The following is a 27,364-nucleotide window of genomic DNA, read 5'->3' as shown; positions in this document are numbered from 1 at the left end:
CATTGGATAGAATTCTGAATATAGCTAGCTAGTAAAGATACAAAAAATGCAGCTGGCAGGGAAACGTACCATTACGCAATAGCCATTCAGATGAATGGCTGGCCTTGTAACACAAAAACTGCTTAAAGTCCACCAAGAACGGGAGCCACTCTTACACAGCAGCTCTCCCTTCAGGCTCAAAGAGGGGGGCCCTAATGGAGCATATAAACAAGGGATGTGTTCATAGCACAACCTCGTTAAGAATCATTTGCTTTTTACGAAGATAATTATATATTGCAAGAAATTTTCACAGTTTTACAAACTTTATGATCAAGTGTGCAGATAAGTGAAGATAAATCAATGAACAACTTAAGAAAAAAGCTCCAACCACAAAATGATGTCTGAAAAGAGAAAAAAGCTGTGATTTTTTTGGAGAATTTTTTGATTCATGAGCTGTGTTTGGGATTGCAACCCAACCCTATTAAGTTGAGGATGAAATACAATATAGACACAGCCCATGGTCAGAAATGTTACTGTTTCAGAAAAAGAAAACTTTATTATCTCAAATAACATCTTTCATAACATAACTGGATTAAGAGTTTATGTGACAGGAAAGCGGCCACCATCTCTGTGTTTAAAGGGGTATTCTCACTTCGGTCCCATCACTCTCCTCTACCTGGCTGCTGCGTCTAGGCTCCAAGAGGCAACAGGTTTTATAGAAAGAGCCAGCAACCTCTGCTCAACTAGTTCCATAACTCCAATAGAAGTGAATAGAAGTTAATATATATTATTGCACAAGGAAGAGAATAATTATATAAGACAATCAATCATTTTTTTTCTTGACTGCGTTATTTTCCTGACCAAAAAGACTGTTGCTTTTTGTTTTTTGAAACCCCATTAAAATCAGTAGGGAAAAAACATCTCCATTTTATTTTAGTTCCTCTCTTCCAAAATCGGAGCAGAGAGACTGGAACCCTGAACTGAGCCCTAACACAAGTGTGAAAGCAGACTCACTATGGTCAGACAGTGAGGATCTAAAAGCACAAAAAAGTCACATATCGTTGTTATAGAACACACAACAGATCTGGGGTGTTTTTTTAGTGACCTTTTAACAATGCATTATTTAGAAAGGGGCAACAAAATTTAAGCTGATCTAAGGGCCCGGATAATGGCCAGGGGTAAGGTGCAGTAGAACCTGGCAGCAAGTGTTCAATTTCTTTGCAGTAGGAAAAAGCCATTACATAAAGCAAATTGAAATCGACCAATCATGCAGGCTATGTTGCTGTTCCCTACTCTGGATATGACCAGATTTACACGGGCGAGCACGATATTGTACCGATACCCGGAATGATATCACATTTCCCAACGTGATTTTTCCGTACGATTTGATTATGATGTGCTTTGTGATAAAAACGCATTACATCTCTGCACATGCAACACACATGTTTTTTCAATAAAAACAATTAAAAATCGTATCACACTCGCATGAAAATCGTATCTGCATGCTAGTCTGGTACAATTTCTTTTCACTTCCATAGAAAATAATGGGCAATATCGCCCCAAAAATAGGAGATGCTGCAATTTTTTTTACCTCGCAGCATCACTGCAGGAGAATAATCACCCATGCAAATACCCTCATTGTAAAGAATAGCTTGTTACACCTCGCAAGTTCTGTGCATCTCGCTTGTCTAAGTATACACTAATAGATCGTTGTCTATTAACTGAGAATTCCCTAATGAAGTATTTGAAAGTGAATTTTGTAAGCAACTTCCTTAATCAGACTTCAGTCATCTCTACCAAATTACTCTTGTGCATGTAAGGGCTCTTTCACACGGGCGCAGCGATTTTCGGTTCGCTGTGTCATGGCCACAGCGTGACCAAAAATTGTGTGAACGAAAGGTGTGAACCAAGTCACGGCTGCATCTCCCATTTATGCATGCTGCACTTGGATTACCATCCGGTGGAGGAAGAGAATTTAGCTCTGCTAAACTCCCTCTCTGCCCCTTGCTGGCTCCCTGCGGTATTCCGGTAGGAAAAGATAGGTCCAGACTCCAGAACTATCTTTCCCAGCGGTGTAAAAACGTCCAACCGGAATGCGCACCGTATGTGCTATCTTTGTCGGCCGGCCATTTTTACGCATCGGGAATACACCCATCTGAACTGATGCATTGGAAACCAATGCATCAGATAGGTAGCATATATTGTCTGGCCGTGAAAACGCGACTGATATATCCTTGTGTGAATGAAGCCCAAGGCTGCTTCCACATCTGCACTTGGGGGTTCTGTTTTCCTGCTCTGTTATGGGAGCAGGAAAGGGGAATCCCCTGGCTGAATGGATCCGTCTAATGATAGAACCGAAGAGCGCCGAATGGTCAAGATTGACTATCATGGGGTCTGCTTGGTTTCCGCTCAGCTGTCTGGCATTTTACTAGAAGAAAAAGTGATACATGCTGGGCTTTTTCTTCCATAATTTGCGGTGCAATGTTGCATTGCTGGTCAGAAATCGAACAGAAGCCATTATCAGGGGCGAACTGAGCCAGCCTCCTGGAGACCGCCGTAAATTGCTGCCGGTAGCAACTTTTTCAGGTGTTTACTGTTGACTGGGTGTTCTGGCTATCAGAGCAATCAGCCACACTATCACTGACATCGCACGTCAGCGCTGAGCACATACTAAGAATGGTGTCCGCGATAATGTGGCAGATTGCTCTGATAGAAGCACCAGATTGGAGAGAAGGAAACAGGAGGAGAGGAAGTCATGGTGTGCGCTGACATGTGGTGTCAGCAATAGTCCAGAAGATTGCTCTTTTAGACTCAGATGGAACACCTGGGCAGCCCTAAGCCCCTGAAAAATGCGCTTTACCCTGCTGTCCTGTTATGACATAAAGAGGCAAGTGACATTGACTTTTGGGGACCTGCAGCTGTGGGGAGGGCAATACTGAGGGGTTCCATGTGAAAAATAGATTCCGTGGAAGCTCCAGCACTCCTTGGATATAAAACTCCATTTAACAGAAAAAGTTAAAAAGGAAAAACAACCTTAAAACCACTTATACGTTTCAAACTCAAAAGGCTTTTTACAATGAGTCATCACAGGGGCCTGTTACAATGGTGCCACCTCTCTCTGGAAGGTGGGCAACGAAACAGTTGGAGCTTGTCCGATGATCAAACAATCCTCTTTGCAGGTGGTCTGTTGAGGCTGTCCTGAGCCCAGTCCCCTTGTGTGCCCTCACACATCCATTAGTCCCAACACCCCCTAACAGTCTGGAGAAAAAGCGGAAAAAGAGGTTCACTACACATGTAACCTCTGAGAGCCTTTTCATAGGCAAAGGGTGGAAAGATTTTAAGGGCCTCAGGGCCTTCATTTAATCACACAACTCTAATCATTTGCATATTTGCCTGAGATGTAACTGCATGCCAAGTTTTGCAGCAAAACAACAACTCCTTCCAGGTGCTGTACTTTTGTTTTAGAAAGAGTGTATGTGTATATATATATATATATATATATATATATATATCTATGTATATATATCTATGTATATATATCTATGTATATATATATATATATATACTAGCTTACCCGTCGCGCGTTGCTGCGAAGACAGACAGACACACACAACCAATCACAGCGCAGCTTTTTTAGGTTACCTCAGTGGTATAATATATAACAACCAATCACAGCGCAGCTTTCATGTTACCTCAGCTTTATAATATATAACACCCAATCACAGCGCAGCTTATATGTTACCTTAGCAGTATAAAATATAACAACCAATCATAGTGCAGCTTTCATGTTACGTCAGCAGTAAGACAAATAACAACCAATCACAGCGCAACTTTTATTCTGCCTCAGCAATATAAAAAATAGCAACGAATCACAGCGCAGCATTCATTTTACCTCAGCGGTATAATATATAGCAACCAATCACAGCACAGCTTTCATTTTACCTCAGCATTCTCAATATCCAGGAATTGTCTTGTGATACGTTCGGCGGATGCATCATTTTGTAGTTGAACACTCATCCCGTTGCTCGTAATGCCTTTTGCTTTTGTGCTTGAGATGGAAATCAAACGATCTTTGTCTGGGGGGGCATAACTGTCGACGACGCTCGCACGCATGCCACCTATCCTAGGATAGATGTACTATGCCAGTAATCTTCCCAGGAGTGTACTCAACAACTTCCCATTAACTTTTCCTATTTATGACATAATCAATGCTCGTGCCAAATTTCAAGTTTCTATTACATCGAGAAGCGAGAAAATTCAATTCCGTACGTAAAATTTGGACGCCAATTGTTTTGCGCTTAAAATTGAATAATCGAGTTGGGACCCATTAACTTTTCCTATTTTTGACATAATCAATGCTCGTGCCAAATTTCAAGTTTCTATGACATTGGGAAGCGAGAAAATTAGATTCCGTACGTAAAATTTGGACGCTAATTCTTTTGCGCATAGAATTGAATAATGGAGTTGGGACCCATTTGCGTTTCCTATTTATGACATAATCAATGCTCGTGCCAAATTTCACGTTTCTATTACATTGGGAAGCGAGAAAATTCGATTCCGTACGTAAAATTTGGACGCTAATTCTTTGGCGCATAGAATTGAATAATCGAGTTGGGACCGATTAGCGTTTCCTATTTATGACATATTCAATGCCCGTGACAAATTTCACGTTTCTATGACATTGGGAAGCGAGAAAATTAGATTCCGTACGTAAAATTTGGACGCCAATTTTTTTGCGCATAGAATTGAATAATGGAGTTGGGACCCATTAGCTTTTCCTATTTATGACATAATCAATGCACATGCCAAATTTTAAGTTTCTATGACATTGGGAAGCGAGAAAATTAGATTCCGTACGTAAAATTTGGACGCTAATTCTTTTGCGCATAGAATTAAATAATGGAGTTGGGACCCATTAGCGTTTCCTATTTATGACATAATCAATGCTCGTGCCAAATTTCACGTTTCTATTACATTAGGAAGCGAGAAAATTCGATTCCGTACGTAAAATTTGGACGCTAATTCTTTGGCGCATAGAATTGAATAATCGAGTTGGGACCGATTAGCGTTTCCTATTTATGACATATTCAATGCCCGTGACAAATTTCACGTTTCTATGACATTGGGAAGCGAGAAAATTAGATTCCGTACGTAAAATTTAGACGCTAATTCTTTGGCGCTTACAATTGAATAATCGAGTTGGGACCCATTAGCTTTTCCTATTTATGACATAATCAATACTCGTGCCAAATTTCATGCTTGTACGACATTGGGAAGTGAGAGAATTAGTGGCAGTGATGGAAAACGAACGATCTACGTGGGGGGGCGTAACTGTCGACGACGCTCGCACGCGCGCCATTTATCGTAGGATAAATGTACTATGCCTATAATCTTCCCAGGAGTGTACTCAACAACTTCCCAAAGTTTCATGGCGATCGGATGAATGGTGTAGTAGCGCATAAAGGACAAACAGACACGCACACAGACATACATTCAATTTTATATATATAGATTCAATGCCCGTGACAAATTTCACGTTTCTATGACATTGGGAAGCGAGAAAATTAGATTCCGTACGTAAAATTTAGACGCTAATTCTTTGGCGCTTACAATTGAATAATCGAGTTGGGACCCATTAGCTTTTCCTATTTATGACATAATCAATACTCGTGCCAAATTTCATGCTTGTACGACATTGGGAAGTGAGAGAATTAGTGGCAGTGATGGAAATCGAACGATCTACGTGGGGGGGCGTAACTGTCGACGACGCTCGCACGCGCGCCATTTATCGTAGGATAAATGTACTATGCCTATAATCTTCCCAGGAGTGTACTCAACAACTTCCCAAAGTTTCATGGCGATCGGATGAATGGTGTAGTAGCGCATAAAGGACAAACAGACACGCACACAGACATACATTCAATTTTATATATATATATACACACACACACACACACACACACACACACACACACACACACACACACGCACGCACACACACACACGATAGTCTACATTCTAAATATATAGTTTGGCTTGATATCCGGGGCACTACTTACTGCTGGAAGAATCTGCATTTCTGTCAAATCCACATAGCATTAGTTTCAATAGCAATGTGCGCCTTAGTTTACACGGTGTGTTGTTTTTCCGTATGTGGATTTCAAATTGTCGTGTTGGAAAAAAAGTGACGTCACTTTTTATTGCAGATTCTCCACCATTTCCATGCAGAATCCATGTTAGGAATTCCATTTGCCCATTGAAAAGGGCGTATTGCAGCACAGATTTGGGGATTTCTGCCATAGTGTTTAGAGGCGAATCCATGTTCGAAAACGCTTGTTAGTGATTATTTTTTTACCAAAAGCCCAAACTGTCTCAATCCTCAGTATGATTTAGTGCAAATATAAGCACTACCTATGCAAATCACACTCCAGGGTTTACTCCAAGTAGGATGATTGGCTTGTTTGAAATGTTGCCATCTCATGGAAATCTCAAAGCAGACACATCATGTATTATTACATTGCAACATTGCAATACACAAAACTTTTTTCCATAAAGTCACATCTTTCGTGTTTTCCCAGCTTAATTTTTTGATTTACCCATTTATGATCATGTCGGGCATATGTAAATGAATTATGGCCGTATGGATTTGTAAATTGTATTTATTAAGCTGTACATGAGGGCACTGCTCTATAATTGCAATATATATATATTATTTAAAGGTGTTATTTCACTAGAGCAATCCCCTATCCACAGGATAGGACTTGCTCATCAGTGGGGCCCCAACCATTATATAATGAATAACAGGAAATTCTGCTTTCATTTCTTATTATTCCCATGGATATCATAAAAGACTTAACACAGGGAGATTAAAGTATTGTTCTCTTTACCTTTCTTCTTATTGTTGGAATCTGAAATATTTTCAGATTGCAGCAAGCCAGATGAAAGAGGTTTTCCAGGCACAAATGCAAAATACTATTGATGACCTATCCTCAGGATGGTATATATACGGATATGCCAACAGCACATAAGGTATACCATGCCTGTGGCCAGACCTTTTAGTTGATGCAGCAGCTACACAGAGCCTGGACTTCCTCCGTATCCTCAGGATGGGTCATTAATAGTTGGTTAGTTGTGTCTGCCACTCGGGACACCGACCAATCAGCTGATAAGGCACCCTCTGACAGCTCCGATATATATCGGAGTCAAAGATAACAATGTTGCTCTGACCCTGGGGTAGTGGCCAGCGCTTGTAATTTAAGGTGCAGCTCTCATTGAAATCATTGGGAACTGTGCCTGTAGTTACAAGAGCCAGTCACTACACTGTAGTCGGACCAGCAGCTTCTGCTCTCACCACTGTGTATATCGGCTCTGTCAACATGTGCCGGCTCTGTTGATTGGCTAGGTTCCCAAGTGGTGGACCCAGGCCGATCAACTATTGATGACCTATCGCAGGAATAGGCCATCAATAGTATTTGTACCTGGAAGACTCCTTTAAGCTTCTTGGAGGTCATATGTCTTTATCTGTCTACAACTTCTGAGTATACTGAAGACAGTCATCTGTTATTTCTGTATATGTTCTAAATCACATATTGTATGTTTTATAAAAACCTTAGAAGATTCCAATACCCTACAGAAGAACCGTAGGGCAGCATATGGAATTTCTATGGAGCCATATGAAGAACCATATGGACCTGCTGTGCTGTGGTACAGACTCCGCTAAGACGTACTTTAGTAACACGTCATACAGTTTACAAATAAATACGTACTGTGCAGTATCATCAGCGATAATTAGTAAAAATCCAACAGAGGGGTAAATGCAACACAAAATATTTTGTTGTAATTATTCATTATAGCAATGGTAAAAATATGAAAGAAAAAGTTAATACTTTGTTCACATCCGCGTTGGTGTACTGCGCTAAATGCCAAACAAAATAGTGCTGCCAGCTGCTCTGTTTTGTCATGGTAAATGATGGTCGGCATGCGGTAGCTAGAATTTTGTTTTTCTGTTCCCAGAATAGAACTGGAAGAAAGAATGCCTTGGTACAAATGTATACAAAGCCTTAAACTGAAACCACAGCAACCGAACACAATTAAAGTGAAATAGTGTGCTAGCCCAATTCACTAGTGTTATCTATGTTACATACATTTTAATTTCAGCCATACTAGATGTTTGCATTACACAACACAACTTTTTAAAAAGATGGTTCTGTTACTGTATTGCGTGACAACTACAAAAAATGGCCAAATTCAAATCAAAATCGACAATGAGGCCGTAGAATGCATGCGAGACTTCATCTTCCTTGGTTCGAAAATTGACCAGGCTGGAGAATCTATGCCAGAGATGAAACGTAGGGTAGCATTGGGGAGAAGTGCAATGCTAAACATGGTCAAAATCTGGGAAAGTAGGGATATCAGTATAGCAACTAAATGCGGGATTGTGTAAACCACAGTTTTCCCCATAGCCAAGTAAGAATATGAAAGCTGGACTGTGAAAAAAAGCTGATAGAAAGAGGATTGATGCGTTTGAGCTGTGGTGCTGGCGAAAGCTGCTGCGTGTGCCCTGTATGGCAAAAGTAACAAACAGAGAAGTCCTGAATCGTATAAGATCTGATATATCACTGAAGGACAAGATGGCCAGACTCAGTCTCACGGAGGACAGGATGGCCAGGGCTCAGGCTCACAGAGGACAGGATGGCCGGGCTCAGGCTCACGGAGGACAGGATGGCCGGGCTCAGGCTCACGGAGGACAGGATGGCCGGGCTCAGGCTCACGGAGAACATGATGGCCAGGCTCAGGCTCACAGAGGATAAGATGACCGGGGTCAGGCTCACAGAGGATAAGATGACCAGGCTCAGGCTCACAGATGATAAGATGACCGGGCTCAAACTCACGTATTTTGGCCATGTAATGCAAGCGGAGTCGCTAGAAAAATCTATAATGCTTGGGAACATCAGTGACAAAGAAGACCTGGCCGCCAAAGGACACAATGGCTTGACACTGTCAAAGCTGACACTAGCATGGATATCACATGACTGAAAGAAGCAGTGCAAAACTGAAGAACATGGAGGTCACTGAGGGTTGTGAATGACTAAACAGCTAAGAACAACTCTAAATGCATTTTAATATATCACACGGTTTGCATTAAATGCATGACTTTGCATCTATGGTACAGAAAATAAATCTCTTACTCTTCTAAGCAAAACATAATCTTTATTTGTTCACATTGTCCAATTCCAATAATTCATCTTGACCCTGCTGCCGGAACACATGGGAGACTTTACGTAAACTATTGGCATCAGAGCCAACACCTTCAAAGAGCTTGGCCAGGAATTCAGCTCCAGCAGTCCTTATAAAGTTGCCACCAGCAAATACATATAAAATAGGGTTCATACTGCTACTGAAAAATGCAAATGCTGTAGTAGTAGGTCTTGCACCTTTAGCTGCTTTGATAAGTTTTTCTGATGAGAAAAGTTCCCCTGACACTTGCATTATATTCACAACTTGATACGGAAGCCAAAAGAGGGCAAAAGTTACTATAATCATGATGACCAAACGACTTGTCCTATGCTTGGTCTGAAACTTTGCAGTACGTAACCTTAGTCCAATGTAGACATAGCAAGATATTATGATTGAGAAAGGGGATAAAAAACCTGTCAAAAACTCAAAAAGATATTGAAAAATCACATGTTTAGTAGAACTATGAAAAGGTATACACAACAGCTTATTTTTATAGGGAATCACCTGCCGGTAGAATGGCATGGGCATAGCTAAGAGAGCTGCTAACAACCATATTGCAAAAACTATATTGCTAACAGATGATTTAGTTTTTATAGTTAGAGGGGCTAATGGTTTTGAGACAGCAAGAAATCGGTCTATACTCATTAAGGTGATGAGGAGAATGCTGGCATACATACTCAAGCAGCTGACGTAATGGCACAATTTACAGATAATATTCCCAAATATCCAGCTACCGGTAGCTAGAAAATGGATAAATACTGGTGCTGTGAGGATGACAATGGTGTCTGCAATAGCTAAATGTAAAATGACAATGCAGGCGAAAGTCCGCTTCTTCATGCAGGTCAACACAGTCCAGATGACAAAGGCATTTCCTGGAAATCCAATGGCAAAGGCAGTTGAGAGGATTGCAATGCCAATACTGGATCTAGTGGCAAGTTCCTTAGTGACATTTGCAGGGGTCATATTGGCAGTTACGGTCAGTCCAAGAAACAAATTCTATAAATAAAAATAAATGTCAGTTATTATATTAGTAACTATATTATTTAATACAATTTAAAATTTCACCACAGAATAATGACTACAGCAGAAAATCTATTTATCTCATATCTATCTATCTATCTATCTATCTATCTATCTATCTATCTATCTATCTATCTATCTATCTATCTATCTATCTATCTATCTATCTATCTATCTATCTATCTATTATTTTGCCTCCCCTAATTTGAACTGTCATAACTTTTATAATTTTAATTAAGTAATTGCATTTTAATTTGTATTACATAATGCTATGTAGCAGTTTAACGCCTTGCTTTTTTCAGAATAAGGCTACATTCCCACGAACGTATATCGACTCGGTTTTCACGCCGAGCCGATATACATCGTCCTCATGTGCAGGGGGGGGGGAGGATGGAAGAGCCAGGAGCAGGAACTGAGCTCCCGCACCCTCTCTGCCTCCTCTCCGCCCCTCTGCACTATTTGCAATGGGGAGAGGCGGGATGGGGGTGGGGCTTATTCACGGAACTTAGCCCCGCCCCACCCCACCTCCTTTCATTGCAAATAGTGCAGAGGGGCGGAGAGGAGGCAGAGAGGGGGCGGGAGCTCAGTTCCTGCTCCTGGCTCTTCCATCCTCCCCCCCTGCACATGAGGACGACGTATATCAGCTCGGCGTGAAAACCGATCCGATATATGTTCGTGGGAATGCAGCCCAATTTTTAGTATCCTTTTGGGAAATATATATTTTTAAAGGCTACATTTTTTTTAGGAAAGTAATTTATTTGAATAAAAAAGTGTTTATTGCTAACATTATTTAATTATTTTTAAAGGGTCAATTCAGTGAAAACACATTCTGGACACCTCCTATGTATATTGCAGTCATTTCCATACAGTGCAGCCTCCTGCTTGATGCTTATCAGACACTATCTTGATGCTAAGATTTCTCTTCTTACTTCCTCTGTACTCTACTAACACTCCCATGATGCATCAGTGCATCATATGACCAGCTAGAGTCAGTACCGTCTCTGCCGGCTGGGAGAACACTGCCATTACCTATACTAACCTAAATAAACTACAGATCACAGTTTTATAGTCAGGAAGATGGGTTGTGATCTCTTTCATTATAACTGTGTGACAGTAGCCTCTAATTATCAGCAATAACTGTGAAAAGAGTTTCTGTTCCTCCATGAAGAGCTTGCGTGATAGAGTTTTTATAATATCATCACAGAGGAATCAAGTTGCCTAATAACTGACTTCTTGAGAGAATGTAAAGTCAAGTAATTCTCAGGTTGTCAGAATGTGACTGGTAATATGGGCTGACTTATATATACTGGGGGACTAGTTATATACGGTAAAGAATAAAAAAGAATTCACCGGAGTGGCCCTTTAACATGTTTTTTGTTTAAAACCAATAGAAGGCTTTTACTTTTAAACATTGTGTATTATTGCCTGTGCGTTGCTGACTAGAAGTAATAAAAATCACCGCTGCAGGTGTAATATGAGACAGCCCTGTGTGCTGTTACTGATGGTATAAAACGGTCAGTCTTTGCCTTTGCATTGATGATTAAAGTGCTTTAGGAATTCAACAGCCTCATGCCAGACATTCATTTATGTCATAATAGGACAGTTACCTTCCGCTTATGTTGTACATGTATTTACAGAAAGGGTTTAACCCAGGGGTGTCAAACTCATTTTCACCGAGGGCCACTTCAGGCTTATGATGACCTTCAAAGGGCCGATTGTAAGGCCGCCTGCAGACGGCTGGGTCGGATCCCGCTGTGAGAATTCTCGCAGCGGGACCCGACCCCCTGCAGGAACCAGCGCGGCACTCACCTGCTCCAGCGACTTCGGCTCTGTGATGTGCTGGCTGCCCCGCACAGTAATAGAGCATGCCGCGATTTGTTTTCCGTGCGAGATTTTGCGCAGACAAACCACGGCCGTCTGCATAGGATTGTCTTTTCTAACGCAATCCTATGGCAGCTTCCACGGGCGGAAATTCTGCGGGAAATCTTGCCGCGGAATTTCCACCCGTGTGCAGGGGGTCTAAGACAGTATATTAAGGGCTTGTTCACACAAGCGTATTTGCATACATAATATGCAGTGAATAAAAGCCATTGATTTCAAGAAGTTCATTCACATGATGTATATTTTTACACAGCATGACCTATTTTGTTGCGTACTGCGCACCACGATAGGCCATTGAAGTGAATGGGCTGCGCAAATACGTGGTGAATGTGCATGAAACCTGTGTATTCACTGCATATTTGCGCACCATTTCAGTGGGCCCACCTGCGTTCCTTTTTACGTACACAAATATACAGGCATAAGCGATTTTCGATTGCGCAAATACGCAGCGTATTTGTGCGACCAAAATACAATTACACCCGTGTGAATGAGCCCTAATAGTGACCCTGATAGTGGCCCCAGTAAAAATAACGACTCCCAAAGTGGCCCAATTAGTAATATTAACCCCCATAGCAACGTTATAATTATAAGCCCACCCCCCAGTAATAAGCCCCCCCCTCAGTAATAATAATAAGCCCCCTCAGTAATAAGCCCCCCTCAGTAATAATAATAAGCCCCCTCAGTAATAAGCCCCACCTCAGTAATAATAATAAGCCCCCACCTCAGTAATAATAATAAGCAGCCCCCCCCAGTAATAAGCAGCCCCCCAGTAATAAGCAGCCCCCCCAGTAATAAGCAGCTGACCCCCCAGTAATAAGCAGCCCCCCCCCAGTAATAAGCAGTCGACCTCCAGTAATAAGCAGCCCCTCCCAGTAATAAGCAGCCCGCCTCCCAGTAATAAGCAGCCCCCCCAATAATACGCCCTCCCCAGTAATAAGCAGCCCCCACCCAATAATACCCCATCCCCAGTAATAAGCAGCCCCTCCCCCAGTAATAAGCAGCCCCCACCCCTCAGTAATAAGCAGCCCTCAGTAATAAGCAGCCCCCTCCCCCAGTAATAAGCAGCCCCCACCCCCCAGTAATAAGCAGCCCCCCTAGTAATAAGCAGCCCCCCCAGTAATAAACAGCCCCCCTCCCCAGTAATAAGCAGCACCCCCTCCAGTAATAAGCAGCACCCCCCCAACCCATATACTTACCTCTTCCTTCTTGTCAGCGCTGCTCCCCCTCTGCTCGCGCTGAGCCCGGATGCACACTGACATCAGTGTGTGCGCCCAGCACGCTTCCTCCCCGAGTCCTCTCCTGCAGAACTGATGAGTAGGGGACTCAGGGGAGGTGGATCCTGGCTGCACACTGATGTCAGTGTGCGCCGGGATCAGCGGTAATAGCGCGATTACCAGCGGGGAGCTGCGACACCCCAGCTGGTAATCGCTTCAGTTGTGAGCGGCGTCGGCATGCCGCGGGCCACATAACATGAGGCAGCGGGCCGCGGGCCTTGTGTTTGACACATGTGGTTTAACCCATTAAGGACCAGGCATGGTAAATATACGGCACCTGGTCCCGGGCTTAAAACCCCGCCGATAGTAAAATTATGACGGGGCTTTAAGCCTCCTGCATCTGTAATCAATCAGAGGAGGCAGGACGGGTTATCAGCTGTTAGTAACACATTTAGCTTCTCTAGCTACCGGTATAATAGGAGAACTGAGTGAAGACAACTCCGCTATGGCGGAGGGCTGTCTTCACAGGCTGCTGCACTCATGCTGCTCTGAGATCTGCAGTCAGTGTCTACACAAAACATGGTCATACTGAGTCTCCTTGAACAGCAGTCTCACTTTGCTTTGGCTAATATGGTCACAAGTGGGAGACCTATATCTGTGGAATAAAATATCCTAATGGGGCTATATCGGCAGGGGTATTCTGATTGTCAGTTGTGTACGAGGAAAATCTTAAAGACCTTTGCTATATATGTATATGTACAGTACATGTATGCAATTACCTGTCTAGCAAAAAATGAGTACGTCACTATAAAAAAAAATTGCATAACTTATCGCATTGATTTCAATGGGTTCATTCACATTTCTGGATTTTGCGCGTGCATTTCGGTTGTGTAAGAAAAAAAAAATTAGAACACCCCCTATCTTTCAGTGTATTTGCGCACCAAAAGTCCTTATACAGGTCAATGCGGCATGTGCTAATGTGCACGCAATACGCAGGAGATGCATAAAAACACTGCGTAATTGCGCTGAAAGAAGAACACATCTGGAACTATTTAGCCATTTTAATTGGTGTATTTGTTTGCCACGTGCAGATGAACATACCCGGCGGGCAGAAAAAGTGCAGTAAAATACACTGAGATGCGAGCAGACGTTGCGCTAAGGCGTGCGTAGTAAGGCTGGTTTCACAACAGCTGTAAGCACAATTTAATTATTGCTACTTACTGCGTCAGACATGATGACGGAGCCCTCTGTCAGGTAGTAATAGCCTGAGTAAAGGTGAGAAAGCACAGAAATAAGAAACTAAGCTGCATTTGTTCTGTACAGCCACATAAGTGTATAGCACCACTTCTACCAAGCCGGCAAGGGGAATAATAATAATCTTATTTGCACAGATCTCTGAAAAAATTAAAAAACATTAAAAATGATACACTTTTTAAAAGTTCCCCATCACAATTCTGCACCTTTTTCTGTTCTAAGCTAAAGACAACGTAAGTAACAGGTCTAAAAAAATAATAAATATGTAAAATTCTGGAAAATCTTTTCTTCGAATGCTGTAGACCTTATCGCCCTGGAGGGTGGGCAGCACCCGCAAGTCGTCACTACGGTCAGGTTTGCTAGATAGACAGTTTGTTGCACATTAATTAAAGCTAGCGATATTCCACCTCGCCTGTGTTCAGGGGGCCTTAGGGCTTAAAGGGGTTGTCTCGAGGAAGCAGTGAATTTTTTTTTTTGCCCAGTCCCCCTAATTAAGCATACATTACTAAGCCCCCCTGTAAATGACTTTTCTAGCTGGTTTGTACTTACAGTTCCAGCGTTTCAGCAACTTATAAAAATTTTCCCAAGATGGCCGCCAGCTCTTTTCCCATCGCTTGCTGTAGCCCGACGTGCGCGCTCCCGAGACGCTACCAGCTGTGTCTCCCTGACAACCAGACGCCCCGCAGCTGCCGACCGGACCCCTGGATTGAACACGGCCAACCAGTCACCCACCGCCAGGCAGCAGGTAACCGGCGCAGCCCCCCCGGCACAGCGGAAGCCCCCCCCCGGCACAGCGACAGCCCCCCCATCACAGCGGCAGCCCCCCCGGCACAGCGGCAGCCCCCCCATCACAGCGGCAGCCCCCCCCGGCACAGCGACAGCCCCCCCATCACAGCGGCAGCCCCCCCATCACAGCGGCAGCCGGCCCCCGGCGCAGCGGCAGCCCCCCCGGCCCATCACTTACCTGGGCGGCAGGACGGCAGGACGGCGGGACAGCTGGGCGGCTTCTTGGGACAGCTGGGCGGCTCTGCACCTTCCTCTAACAGAGGATGGTACAAAATGGCCGCTCCAGCGCGCTCCCGAGCAGTGACAGCTCGTCTGCGCATGCGCAGAAGAGCTGTAGCGGGGAGCACACTGAAGCGGCTCGTGCTGAAAGGAGAAGAACGGACTGCGCAAGCGCGTCTAAAAAAGCAAGCCGCCAGCGAATTTAGACGGAACCATGGAGACGAGGACGCTAGCAACGGAGCAGGTAAGTGAATAACTTCTGTATGGCTCATATTTAATGCACGATATATATTACAAAGTACATTAATATGGCCATACAGAAGTGTATAACCCCACTTGATTTCGCGAGACAACCCCTTTAAGCAGACGAACACGTTTGCGGAGCTTTTCGTGCATTTGAAACCGCGACAAGGTGAAGCCATTGATTTCAATTAATTCATTCTTACAAGCATGTTTGTTACGTGCAATTCCTGTGTGTGAAAAAAGATAGGTCCTACCCTATCTTTCTGCTTTTTTTGCACTTGCAATAGTTTTAAATTGTAAAAAAAGAAGACTTTTGACTTGTTCATGCTCAAATACAAATAGCGGTGAGCATATACGCGCATGCGTTCGTCTGTTGAAGCGGTTATTGCAACCCTCCGATCCTGGAGGAACAAAAGACATTACATCTGCTTAGATTAACCAGTACTGTCCACATGAGCAGTGCTGGCCATTAAAGCAGCATGTAGTGTCTTAGACAAGCCATGTATACTATGCACAATGTCCACCAGGTGGTCAGAGTAGACCCTCTTTGATTATCCAGGCCTGGATGGTTGCTTTAAAATTCTTAGAAAGGAAATAAGTATTGCATTTATTATATAGGAACTTCAAGTGTTTGCTACTAAAAAAAATTCCTGCAGAATTTCCGCCTGTGGAAGCTGTCATAGGCAGATGGCCGTGATTTGTCAGCGCGAAATCACGCGCGGAAAACAAATTGCGGCATGCTCTATTTCTGCGAGCCCTGCACAGAAATGTCACTCCCTGACTGCCGACTCCGCTCTGCGCATGCGCCGGCTGGCCGGCAGCCGGCACATCAAAGAGCCGGAGCCGCGCTGGTCCCTGCAGGGGCTCAGGTCTAGTCCCGCTGCAAGAATTCTCACAGCGGGATCCGACCCGGCCGTCTGCAGGCGGCCATAATGATATACTGAGTGGGATATACGTACAATAACAGATACATCATCAAAACAAAAGTACTTGTTTACAGATTGGGTAGCAATTACAGATATCAGTCAAACTTCTTGCAGAGGAGTATCTCAAGATCTGATGATAATTCAGAACACCAAGTTAGTACCTAATTGAACTAGGATATGAGTAATTGCTACTGATATCTGCTGTGCCCTGAGTGGGTATGTGTCACAGCCCTGGCACATGACCATGTAACAGGCATGTAGAGACGCCCACCTGTGCTTTTCAGTAACTTCAGTATTTCGCCTGTGTTCGAGAACTTCCCTAGAATACATGTTGCTGAAGTAAGATGTTTGCCACTGATCCGCAGAAATGATATCGATGACTCATGGTGTTGGTTTTGCTCATATTGTTGAATCATATGTTTCTGTCTAACTGAAGGATATTTATTCTGCAGTCACAAATTATACTAATTTACGCCTCTAAAAATCTATTCCACACATGACCATGGGGTTATTTCTACAAGATGTTCTCAGATTGTTTCAAACCCACTTCCTTTAACTCGAAAACGTCATCGTGAAACTACAGTGTTATCTAAACGGCTTATCCAATCTCGTCCGGGTGATGCTTCCTTCAGTTAAGATTTGGAAAATGTGGAAGCTGAAGCCACATTGACCTTTGTCGCCTTTCACTTTCTTTGATAAACATTCAAATATTGGTAGCAGTCGTCCCACATCACTGCAACCACAGTTGTCACTGTCAGAGGCATCGTTCACAGCTTTATGTTCTTTTCGCCTTTTTACAAGCTACTGTCACCTCGATCTTAACCCCTTAAGGACACATATTTTGTGCATTGATGATACATTTTTTAGTTTTTGTTTTTGTATCACTGCTTGTTTTTGTGGGATGAGTTGTATATTTTAATGGCACCATTTGGGGTCATATTATGAAATTAGTAACATAGTATGTAAGGCCAATAAAAGAGATATGTCCATCTAGTTCAGCTTATTACCATTTAAGGGAAAAATTCCTTTCTGACTCCAATCTGGTAATCGGAATAATACCCGGCACACCGACCCTTTTGAAGTTATTAATGATGATATCATCTAATATTGTATCACTCAAGAAAGACGTCCACGTTCCTCTTGAACTCTTTTAGCGAATTTGCCGAATTTAAAAAAGTTAAGCTTTTTTTTTTGAAGGGGATGGGAAAAAACTGCAATTCCACAATTTTGGGGGGGGGTTCGTTTTTATGGTAATCATTTTATACTGTGGGTCAGTGGGATTTTGATATCACATTTATGTTGTTTTTTCTTACCACTTTTGCACAATAAACGCGCTTAAAGAAATATTTGTTTTTGTGTTGCCATATTCTGAAAACCACAGTTCCATCAACAGGGCTGTGTGAGGGCTTGTTTTGTTTGTGAAGGGAATTGTATTTTTTATTGTTATCACTTTGGCAACATCCAACTTTTTGCTCAATTTTTTTAGAGGCAGGGCCTAATAAACTGCCTAATGCTATAGGCAGCATGGCGTATCTGGGTGCCTTTGCTAGGTCCCTTTCAGCACCCTGTGATTGTGGCACAGGGATGTCAATGAGGTAACAGAGGGAGAACCTTCCCGCCGTCTAACCACTTAGATGTCACTACTGTTTACGGCATCTAAGGGGTTAAACATCTGGGACCGGAGCTACTGATCTCGCACTATCACCGTTATTATATTTTTATTTCTTTTTAATTAATTAGTTCCATGTAGGGCTTTCACATGTAGGGAATATTCCTCAGAACATTCCGCTATGCAGAAATATACACACCAAAATCAAAATGTCTAAAATGCGGATTTTGATACGGAATTGAAAATGGCAGAATTCTGCCAGCAACCCCATGTCATAATCCACATTTATACCTACAGATTCTGGTGTGGATTTTCACTGCAGAATATTTTCTCCCACGTGAAGGCACCCTTAAAGGCCACTTCAAAGACGTTTTTATTGTTTGCTGGTAATAGTATACAGTCTGTGATAGTATACAGTGCATACTAGGGCAAATAATATAATTGCCAATTGCTTCATTGATGAGATAACCACCCTGCTCTAGTCCCCTGTCATCCTGCGATGTGACTAGGTGAATCTTCCCATAGGCTAGGAGTCACTGTCTATACTAATTCTTATGACACTGACTTTGCAGCTCCCATAGAAATGAATAGAGAAAGTAACTTCCGCTAGCCAGAGCAAATACGATAGGATTTGGCTAGTCACAGAGCAAGTCACATGGGGTGACGGGGAACTGGAGCAGAGCTGATATCTCAGCAGTGAAGAAAATGGTAAGTATATAATCTATGCCAATATGCTCTGTATACCAATTGCATCCAGTAAAAACCATAAACAGTTTCCACAAAGAGGCCTTATAAACCTTTCAGAGAATCGTAGAATGGTAGAGTTGGAAGGGAACTCCACGATCATCAGGTCCAACCCCCTGCTCAGTGCAGGATTCACTAAATCATCCCAGACAGATATTTTTTCAGCCTTTGTTTGAAAACTTCCATTGAAGGAGAACTCACCACCTCCCGTGGTAACCTGTTCCACTCATTGATCCCCCTCACTGTCAGAAAGTTTTTTCTAATATCTAATCTGTGTCTCCTCCCTTTCAGTCTTTCCCTGTGCAGATGGGAATAGGGCTGATCCCTCTCCACTGTAACAGCCCTTCAGATATTTGTAGACAGCTATTAAAGGGGTTGTCCCGCGAAAGCAAGTGGGGTTATACACTTCTGTATGGCCATATTAATGCACTTTGTAATGTACATTGTGCATTAATTATGAGCCATACAGAAGTTATTCACTTACCTGTTCCGTTGCTGGCGTCCCCGTCTCCATGGAGTCATCTAATTTCAGCGTCTAATCGCCCGATTAGACGCGCTTGCGCAGTCCAGTCTTCTCCCTTCTGAATGGGGCCGCTCGTGCCGGAGAGCTGCTCCTCGTAGCTCCGCCCCGTCACGTGTGCCGATTCCAGCCAATCAGGAGGCTGGAATCGGCAATGGAACGCACAGAGCCCACGGTGCACCATGGGAGAAGACCTGCGGTCCACCGTGGGTGAAGATCCCGGCGGCCATCTTCGCAAGGTAAGTAAGAAGTCACCGGAGCGCGGGGATTCGGGTAAATACTATCCATTTTTTTTTTTTAAATCCCTGCATCGGGTTTGTCTCGCGCCGAACGGGGGGGCTATTGAAAAAAAAACAAAAAACGTTTCGGCGCGGGACAACCCCTTTAAGTCTGCTCTCAGCCTTTTTTTTGCAAGCTAAACATTCCCAGATCCTTCAACTATTCCTCATAAGTCATGATTTGCAGACCGCTCAGCATCTTGGTAACTCTTCTCTGAACTTGTTCCAGTTTGTCTATGTCTTTTTTAAAGTGGGGTGCCTTTGATTAAGGGTGTATTATTAGAAAATTTCATCATAGATAAATGACAACATTAACCTGGGTAATAAGGAAAGATGAAAAAAGTGAGGCAATTGATTTATTAAAATTTAACTTTGTCTTCTATGTTAAAAAGTATGCCAACAGTAAGGTGTCACAAGATAAATACTGACATATGCTTAATAATGAGACGCATGCAGTATATGTGATTCAGCTCAGATTCAAGAATGTAATATCAGTGATCCCTAAGGGACCTTTCACATAGGATGGAATATTCCACAACAGCATTGCAGAATATACCCTTCTAATTGGTTATTTGTTGGTTTTTAAACTAAGTATTCACAGTTTTTTTTGTGGATTATTACTAAGAGCTGCATGACAACTCAAAATGCGTAAAAGTTGCCGAGTTCTCCTCGTGTCTCTTTTCTTGATAGGATTTTAATATAGTTCAATAAAAGCCGATTTTATGGATGCTAGATTAGTCTGCTCAAACTTCGTTGTTGACTCCAGTGAAAGTCTATGCATCCTTTGCAGGTGAAGCCGGTCTATTCCTTTCCACAAATATGCAATGATGGTTGAATAATTTTGATTGCTACTTTATCATGCAATGCTTTCTACAGTCATACGCTGGCAATGAAGGAAAGTTTGTTTTACATGTACAACCAAACATGATGTAGCCTTACTGTTGATGAATTTAATAGTAACAACCTGGACAATAACATCAAATATTTACATATTTTCTGAGATGCATATGGCCCCCTGCCCAGAGCAGAAATTCTGTGGCAGGATTTCCCGCAGAATTTCCGCCCGTGGCCGCTGCCATAGGATTGCATTAGAAAACGCAATCCTAGGCAGACGTCCGCGATTTGTCCGCGTGAAATCACACATGGAAAACAAATTGCGGCATGTTCTATTTCTGTGCGAGACCCGCACAGAAATGTCAGTGGTGACAGCCGGCACACAGCGCAGAGAGGAGACGCCGGGAGCGGGTAAGCCGCAGGCCTCTGCAGGGGCACAGGACCACATTTTTGCAGCGAGATCCGACCCGGCCGTCTACAGGCGGCCTATGTAGGGCACTAGAGAAATGATACAGTGTTGTGGGTATTCCACAATATAACAGGGTCAGAGCAACTGGGATCTATAAAGGTCACATTACCTGTACAGAGAGTGTAAGAAGGATTTTAGTTTAATGGACCATAAGGCAATTGTTTATGTGCCATCTGCTTGGGTGAAAGAGTAAAACCAACACCATTTCATGTGTTTTAATGTAAAAAGGACATGTTCAAAACTTCTGATGCATTTTTACGTCTGTTCTAACTATGGAAATTTCTTTTTAACATTCAGAAAGAATGGAAATGGAAAATAACATCTGTAGCACCCCTTAGGCTGGGTTCACACAAGGCGGATTTGCCGCAAAAATTCTGTGCGGAATTTCGCTGCGGCAAGTCTGCCTGCGGCTGCTAATCCTGCGATTAGCCTGCCATGTGGACGAGATTTGTCAAAAATCTCATCCACACGGGGCTTCCAATCCGTCGCTGCAAAGCCTGTGCTGCGGTGCGGATTTCCCGGCTGCAGCATGTCAATTTTTTTTATCTGCGCTGCTCTCTATGGGAGCGCCGGCCGCAATGGAAAAGCATGCAGCCAAAACACTCCAAAACGCTAAATGCCGCGGGTTTTGGAGCTGCACTTTCCCGGCGGAGATCTCGCGGTTTTTCACTGCGGACAAAACCGCAAGATTTCCGATGGGATTCCACCCTGTGAGAACCCAGCCTTACTGTACAGCATTGTAATACATATACTGCACCTTGGACTTTGTCAGAACTCACAAAATGTAATTGCGAAGATGCTGTAACATTGAATAATCTGCACTCTACTCTTCTGCCATTACGTGTGGACAAACATAGTGATTTATAGGCTCTAAAACAGGTTGTGCCAACAGAATACCATGATTACCATGACAGTTTGCCACAATTGGGCGCAAGGTTCCTGATGATGACTAAAAGAACGATAAAAACAATTTCTATTTAGGTTTCTGCCATGTTTTAGCTTTAGAATTGTTCCATGCATGCATTAGGCTGCTTTCACACCTGCGTTAGGGTCAATTCAGGGTGTCCGTCTCTCTGCTCAGTTTTTGGAAAAGATAAACTGAAATAAAACTGAAAAAAATTATCCTTTCTCTCCATTAATTTCAATGGGGTTTCATGAAAACCTATTTTTGAATAAAAAATTGCAGTCTGCTGCATAATTTTTCTGTCCAAAAAACAAAAAACTAACGGAATAGAAGCAGATTAAAGCCTTTCCATTTGCTTTCCGTTGTTTTTAAATCAATGGAGGGAAAAGAAAAAAAAGAATCAGTATTTTTTCTGTTCTATATCAGTTTTTCTCCTCCAAAAATGCAGCAGAGAGTCAGAAACCTTGAACTGACCCTAACGCAGGTGTGAAAACAGCCTCACAGTGTTCAAAATTTCATTTCATTCTATACTTTCGGTTGGGCCAGTTGTGAAACTTTCACAGTAAAACAATCAATTTAAGTGGGCTCTGTAGTTTCCCTAATGGGGTGAGGGCTATAGCTGGGTTCTGTAGTTCTCCACACTGACTCTAGGCTGTCTTCTTACCCACCTTCTCCGCTCCTCCTTGGTCTCAGATCTCTTCCTGGCCACTACCCCTTTGTTGATATATGGGTTCCTATGTGATGTGTAACGGGGTTGCTTCACAAAGCAGGGAGCAGGCTGCGCACTGGATGTCAAATCTTCGTTGGGGTAGACAGGGTAGTTCTTATGTTTATATATGAAGTGAAAATGTTTTCTTTTTGTTTAACTGTACATGAGTGCCTGTGAGTAATAAGATATATATTGGTGCATCTTAGGTACCTATATCTAGACGGTGTAATTATATGTACTGTACATGCTTGTGTGCAGAAAGTGAGCATCTGAGCAAGTATACAAGGAGCAGGGCCTAAGGGGATGCTTAGGGCTCATGTCCATGTGCGTTTTTTTTTACCACGTATTACACGTGTTGCCCGACTGTGTGATACGCGGTAAATGGAGTCAATGAAAGTCAATGGACTTTCATTGATCCATGCATATGTGCATGTAGACATTGTGTGTTGATACGTATGAGAAATAGATTGCAGCATGCTCTATTTCTCTGCGTACCATGCAGAGTGACCCCTATACATTGGTATAGGCAGCGTATACAGCGCTGTCCATACGCAATACATTGTGTTTGGGTGGCATTTTCATACGGAACTCCACTGCCATGAACATGAGGGCTTAGTAAGGGTAGGTGCAGGAAAAACTTTTTTTATTTTTCACGGTACTGTTGCAGCCAATCACTGGCCACTGCAGTTTCAAATCGTAGACCACCAAGGTCAATGATTGGTTGCAGCAGTCACATGCAAAAACTGGGGGTGAGGACCGGAGCGGTGGTACTAGACAGGTTGGGGAATGGATTGCATATGGACAGAATGGCATAGGGCTCACACTGCGTGCATACACAGAGAAATACAGCATGCGGCAATTTATTCTCAATCATATCAATATGTAGTGTCCACACGCTGGTGTGCATGGATCAATGAAAGCCCATTGACTTTCATCAACTCCATTCACAGCGTATCACGTGTGCATGAAACACACACGTAAAACACGATGAAAATACGGTCGTAGGCATGAGCCCTAACTCAGGATTAGGTCTGCTGGATGAGGAATGAGGTTATTGCCTTGCAATAGCTCTTCTGAGACCCATTACACTAGGCAGCAAAGCATTCTGCAAATGTCATCATAAGCAGGAGCGTAACTATAGGGCAGTGGTGGCGAACCTATGGCACGCATGCCAGAGGCGGCATGCAGAGCCATCCCTACTGGCACATGCTGCCGTTGTCTGCTTACCATGTTAGTGAATACTGGCAGGGTCCGTGGCTCTCCTAGCGATATCCACTCAGCGTTGCTGATAGCGGAGCTGATCAAGGCGTACACTGTAACCAGGATCCTCCTTCCCCCTCCCCTGACGTCTCCTACATGGTTCCACGAGAGCAGGAAAGGAGGCGTCCGGCAGTACCCTGATGTCAAAGTGTGCACACCTGGGATCAGCGCCAGCAGCAGTGCTGAGCAGAGGAGGAGGAGGTAAGTATATAGGTCTCAGGGGGGTCAGTATTCCAACTGGGGGTCGCTGTGGGGGTCAGTATTCCTACTGGGCGCCGCTGTGGGGGTCACTATTACTATTGGGGGCCACTGTGGGGGTCACTATTACTACTGGGGGCCACTGTGGGAGTCACTATTACTACTGCGGGCCACTGTGAGGGTCACTATTACTACTGGGGGCTGCTGTGGGATGCCACTTGTACTACTGAGGCCGCAGTGGGGGGGGCTGTGTGTGTGTGTGTCACAATTACTACTGGGGGCCGCTGTGGAATGCCACTTGTACTACTGAGGCCGCTGTGGGGGGGGGGGGGGGGGGAGGGGGTTCACTATTACTACTGCTATAGAGGATGCAGAAGATGCAGTTGCACCCAGGCCCACGAGCCTTAGGGGCCCCATTGACCTGTGTGAATGAGCCTTTAATTGAAGAGTAATAAGGCACAGTGCCTAGGGTGCTATGAGCTGTAAATACAGTCATAGCCACAGCTTGTCATTTCTAAGTAGACCTGAGTAGCTCCCGATTCATGTTTTGCTGATTTGCACCTATAGTAGCAATTGAATACATTGGGCAAGTACATTTGAAGTGAATTCTGTTTGATCGGAAGGTTTTAACACTATACAGATGTAGCAAATTTAAGATCGATAGTAGTAGCACAACACAGAAAATTATCTTAACCCATTAAAAAGCTCTTGTTCTCTATCTTAAACCACCCTGATAGTACAGCACACCAAGATATCATGTTGTGTTAAGAGTCAAGCTAAAGAAAAATACATCTGTATTATTCAGAACTTGTAGCTAAAGCTGAACTTGTCTTTTACTCTGTAAGGCTTTATTTGTATTTTTGAATGTCGCTTTGCTCCCTGGCAGGAATGTAAGATATGAGGGAATATGATTTGCATAAGTATTACCTGTAGTTCCTCATTTACTTTCTACAGGTCCGTTACATTATAGTTGCCTTGGATCCACATGTTATTCCTTTCCTGTCCTTCTACACTATATACATCATTTGACAACTTTGTTACATGACCTTTTGTTTGTATACAGTTGCTACTTTAGTTCTAAAGTCCCTGCAGTACCTGTTAATGATGAAGAGCAGACCGGATGGAAGTTTACTGTAGTTGCAATATATTATAGCAAGATTGTGAAAGATAGGCAAATGCAAAAGAGTAGCTGCTTACTCAACAACTTATTACAAAACGCCCAATTAATGAAATAACTGTCAGTAATCCACGCATAGGAAATGAAAGTACAGTACAACCTCCCATAAATACTCACTTTTACTGGAATACGTCCGTTGTGTGTTGTAGTGTCAGAAGGCATCCAGTAGACAACAAGCAAGCGCTATTTTCCCATATCTGCCTGTGATATCTTGCAATCAGACTAGAACACATGGCTTTCTACCCTACCCACCCTGCCTTACTGTTTTGCATAGGACTAATGACTAATGCTGCTGCTCCTAAAATGTTCCAGTAGCTCTTCAACCAAAACATGTGCCAGAAGCGTCGCTGACTAACGCACTGCGAATCTGCCTGATGAAGTTTGTTCAAATATTATTTTGTAACTGGCTCAAACCTATTGTACTTATTTGCATGTAGGATAAGTGCATTTTTGGCAACTATTTACATTTTCAGACAAGCTTCTACAGGTCTCCGCTGACTTGTATTCCAGTGTATGTGCACAGCACCCTCTACTGGCCACTGACTAACATACATCGGACATAGAAGAATTTTTGTTCTTACAGTAGATAGTAGATAATGGTAATACTTGCACAATTCACTCCATTATTCATTTAGAAGGTGGGTATAAACAGGCGCAATACGACAAGGCATCTTGTTTCAGCAGTCTACAGAGGCAAATATAGAGAAGGATTGCAGCACTCCAATTCCATGATACATTTTTCTATTTCTACAAAAATGTATGGGATAGTATATAGTTGTGGGAGAGTATTAAGATGACTGTATTACACTCGCTATTCAGGCATTAATACAGTTTAATCCGAAGCTCGGAAAGCTGCATATGCTGGACTGAGCTATGCTTGGTAGTGGGGCCTTGAAAGTTTCCTGCAGACCATATTTAGTAATGCATCCGTATTCATTACTCTTATCAATGTGGTTAATGTATGCACACGTCACATTATGTATTCATGCATCAGAACTAAACTTTGTAATGATTTGATACTTTTCTACTGCAATAAGGAGTAACTCAAGGGGTTGTCTCCCAAGATTGAACCACTACACATTTCTTTGTTCTTCTTTGCAGTATTAATAAATTTAACACTGACCTAGCTCCTCAGAAAGGGGACAAGAGTGACTTCACACACAGTTGATGTCTCTTGTTCTTTCTCCAATAATCATTGCTAATTACTTTGGATACTTGAGAGAACTCAGATCCCAGGAGCCTTATTGCTGATTCTAAATTTAAAGGAGTACTCCAACAGTTGTAAATTTTGATTTCTTTTTTATAGCATCCTCATGACGAGAGAGAGGCCTGCTGCTTGAAGGCCCATTTAGACGGGAGGAATGTCGGGCAAATGATGCCTGACACTTGTCCCCGCATACACTCGCTCCCGTGCTGTTGCCAGTATTGCTGGCTCGCTCACAGAGCGGCCAGTAGTTGGCCTGGGATGGCTGGAGGAGATTGCACTCTTTATTCTCCCCCGCCCCTCTCCACTGACTTAACATAGCGGCCATTCAATACTGAACGGCCTGCTATTTACTCTGAATGATCACCTGACCTATTGACTGCAATCCCTGCTAGCCATCCTAAAAAAGCTCCTGCAGTCATAGCGATTCTGCCGTCACACGGCTAAATGTCTGACCATTGTCTATGTGTAAAGAATCCCTCACTGTCCACCTCGCCATACCGCGCACACCGCCAGCCCCTTTACCTTCTTTATATCCCTATAATTTGTAGTATGTAAGCTCGTTGGAGCAGGACCCTCACCCCTATTGTTTCCATCAACTGATTACTATATAACCGTGGTTCTGTAATGTTTGTATTGTCTTTCTGTATTCCCCCTGTCTATGTAAGCGCTGCGGAATATGTTGGCGCTATACAAATA

General features: G+C 43.2%; 1 protein-coding gene across 1 annotated transcript; it reads right to left on the bottom strand.

Annotated features, from left to right (window-relative positions):
• Window positions 1-9,080: 9,080 nt before the first annotated feature.
• On the bottom strand, window positions 9,081-25,794 carry LOC136628072 (leukotriene B4 receptor 1-like). Its single transcript, XM_066603692.1, has 3 exons — window positions 25,579-25,794; window positions 14,553-14,596; window positions 9,081-10,212 (listed from the first exon to the last, which is right to left on the bottom strand). Exons 2-3 carry the CDS (start codon window positions 14,562-14,564, stop codon window positions 9,190-9,192), a joined length of 1,035 nt encoding a protein of 344 aa, XP_066459789.1. The 5' UTR covers window positions 14,565-14,596; window positions 25,579-25,794; the 3' UTR covers window positions 9,081-9,189.
• Between the last annotated feature and the right edge of the window lie 1,570 nt (window positions 25,795-27,364).

Source organism: Eleutherodactylus coqui, chromosome 5 (assembly GCF_035609145.1).
Source record: "Eleutherodactylus coqui strain aEleCoq1 chromosome 5, aEleCoq1.hap1, whole genome shotgun sequence".
Taxonomy (NCBI): domain Eukaryota; kingdom Metazoa; phylum Chordata; class Amphibia; order Anura; family Eleutherodactylidae; genus Eleutherodactylus; species Eleutherodactylus coqui.
This window is presented reverse-complemented; position numbering and strand designations above follow the sequence as displayed.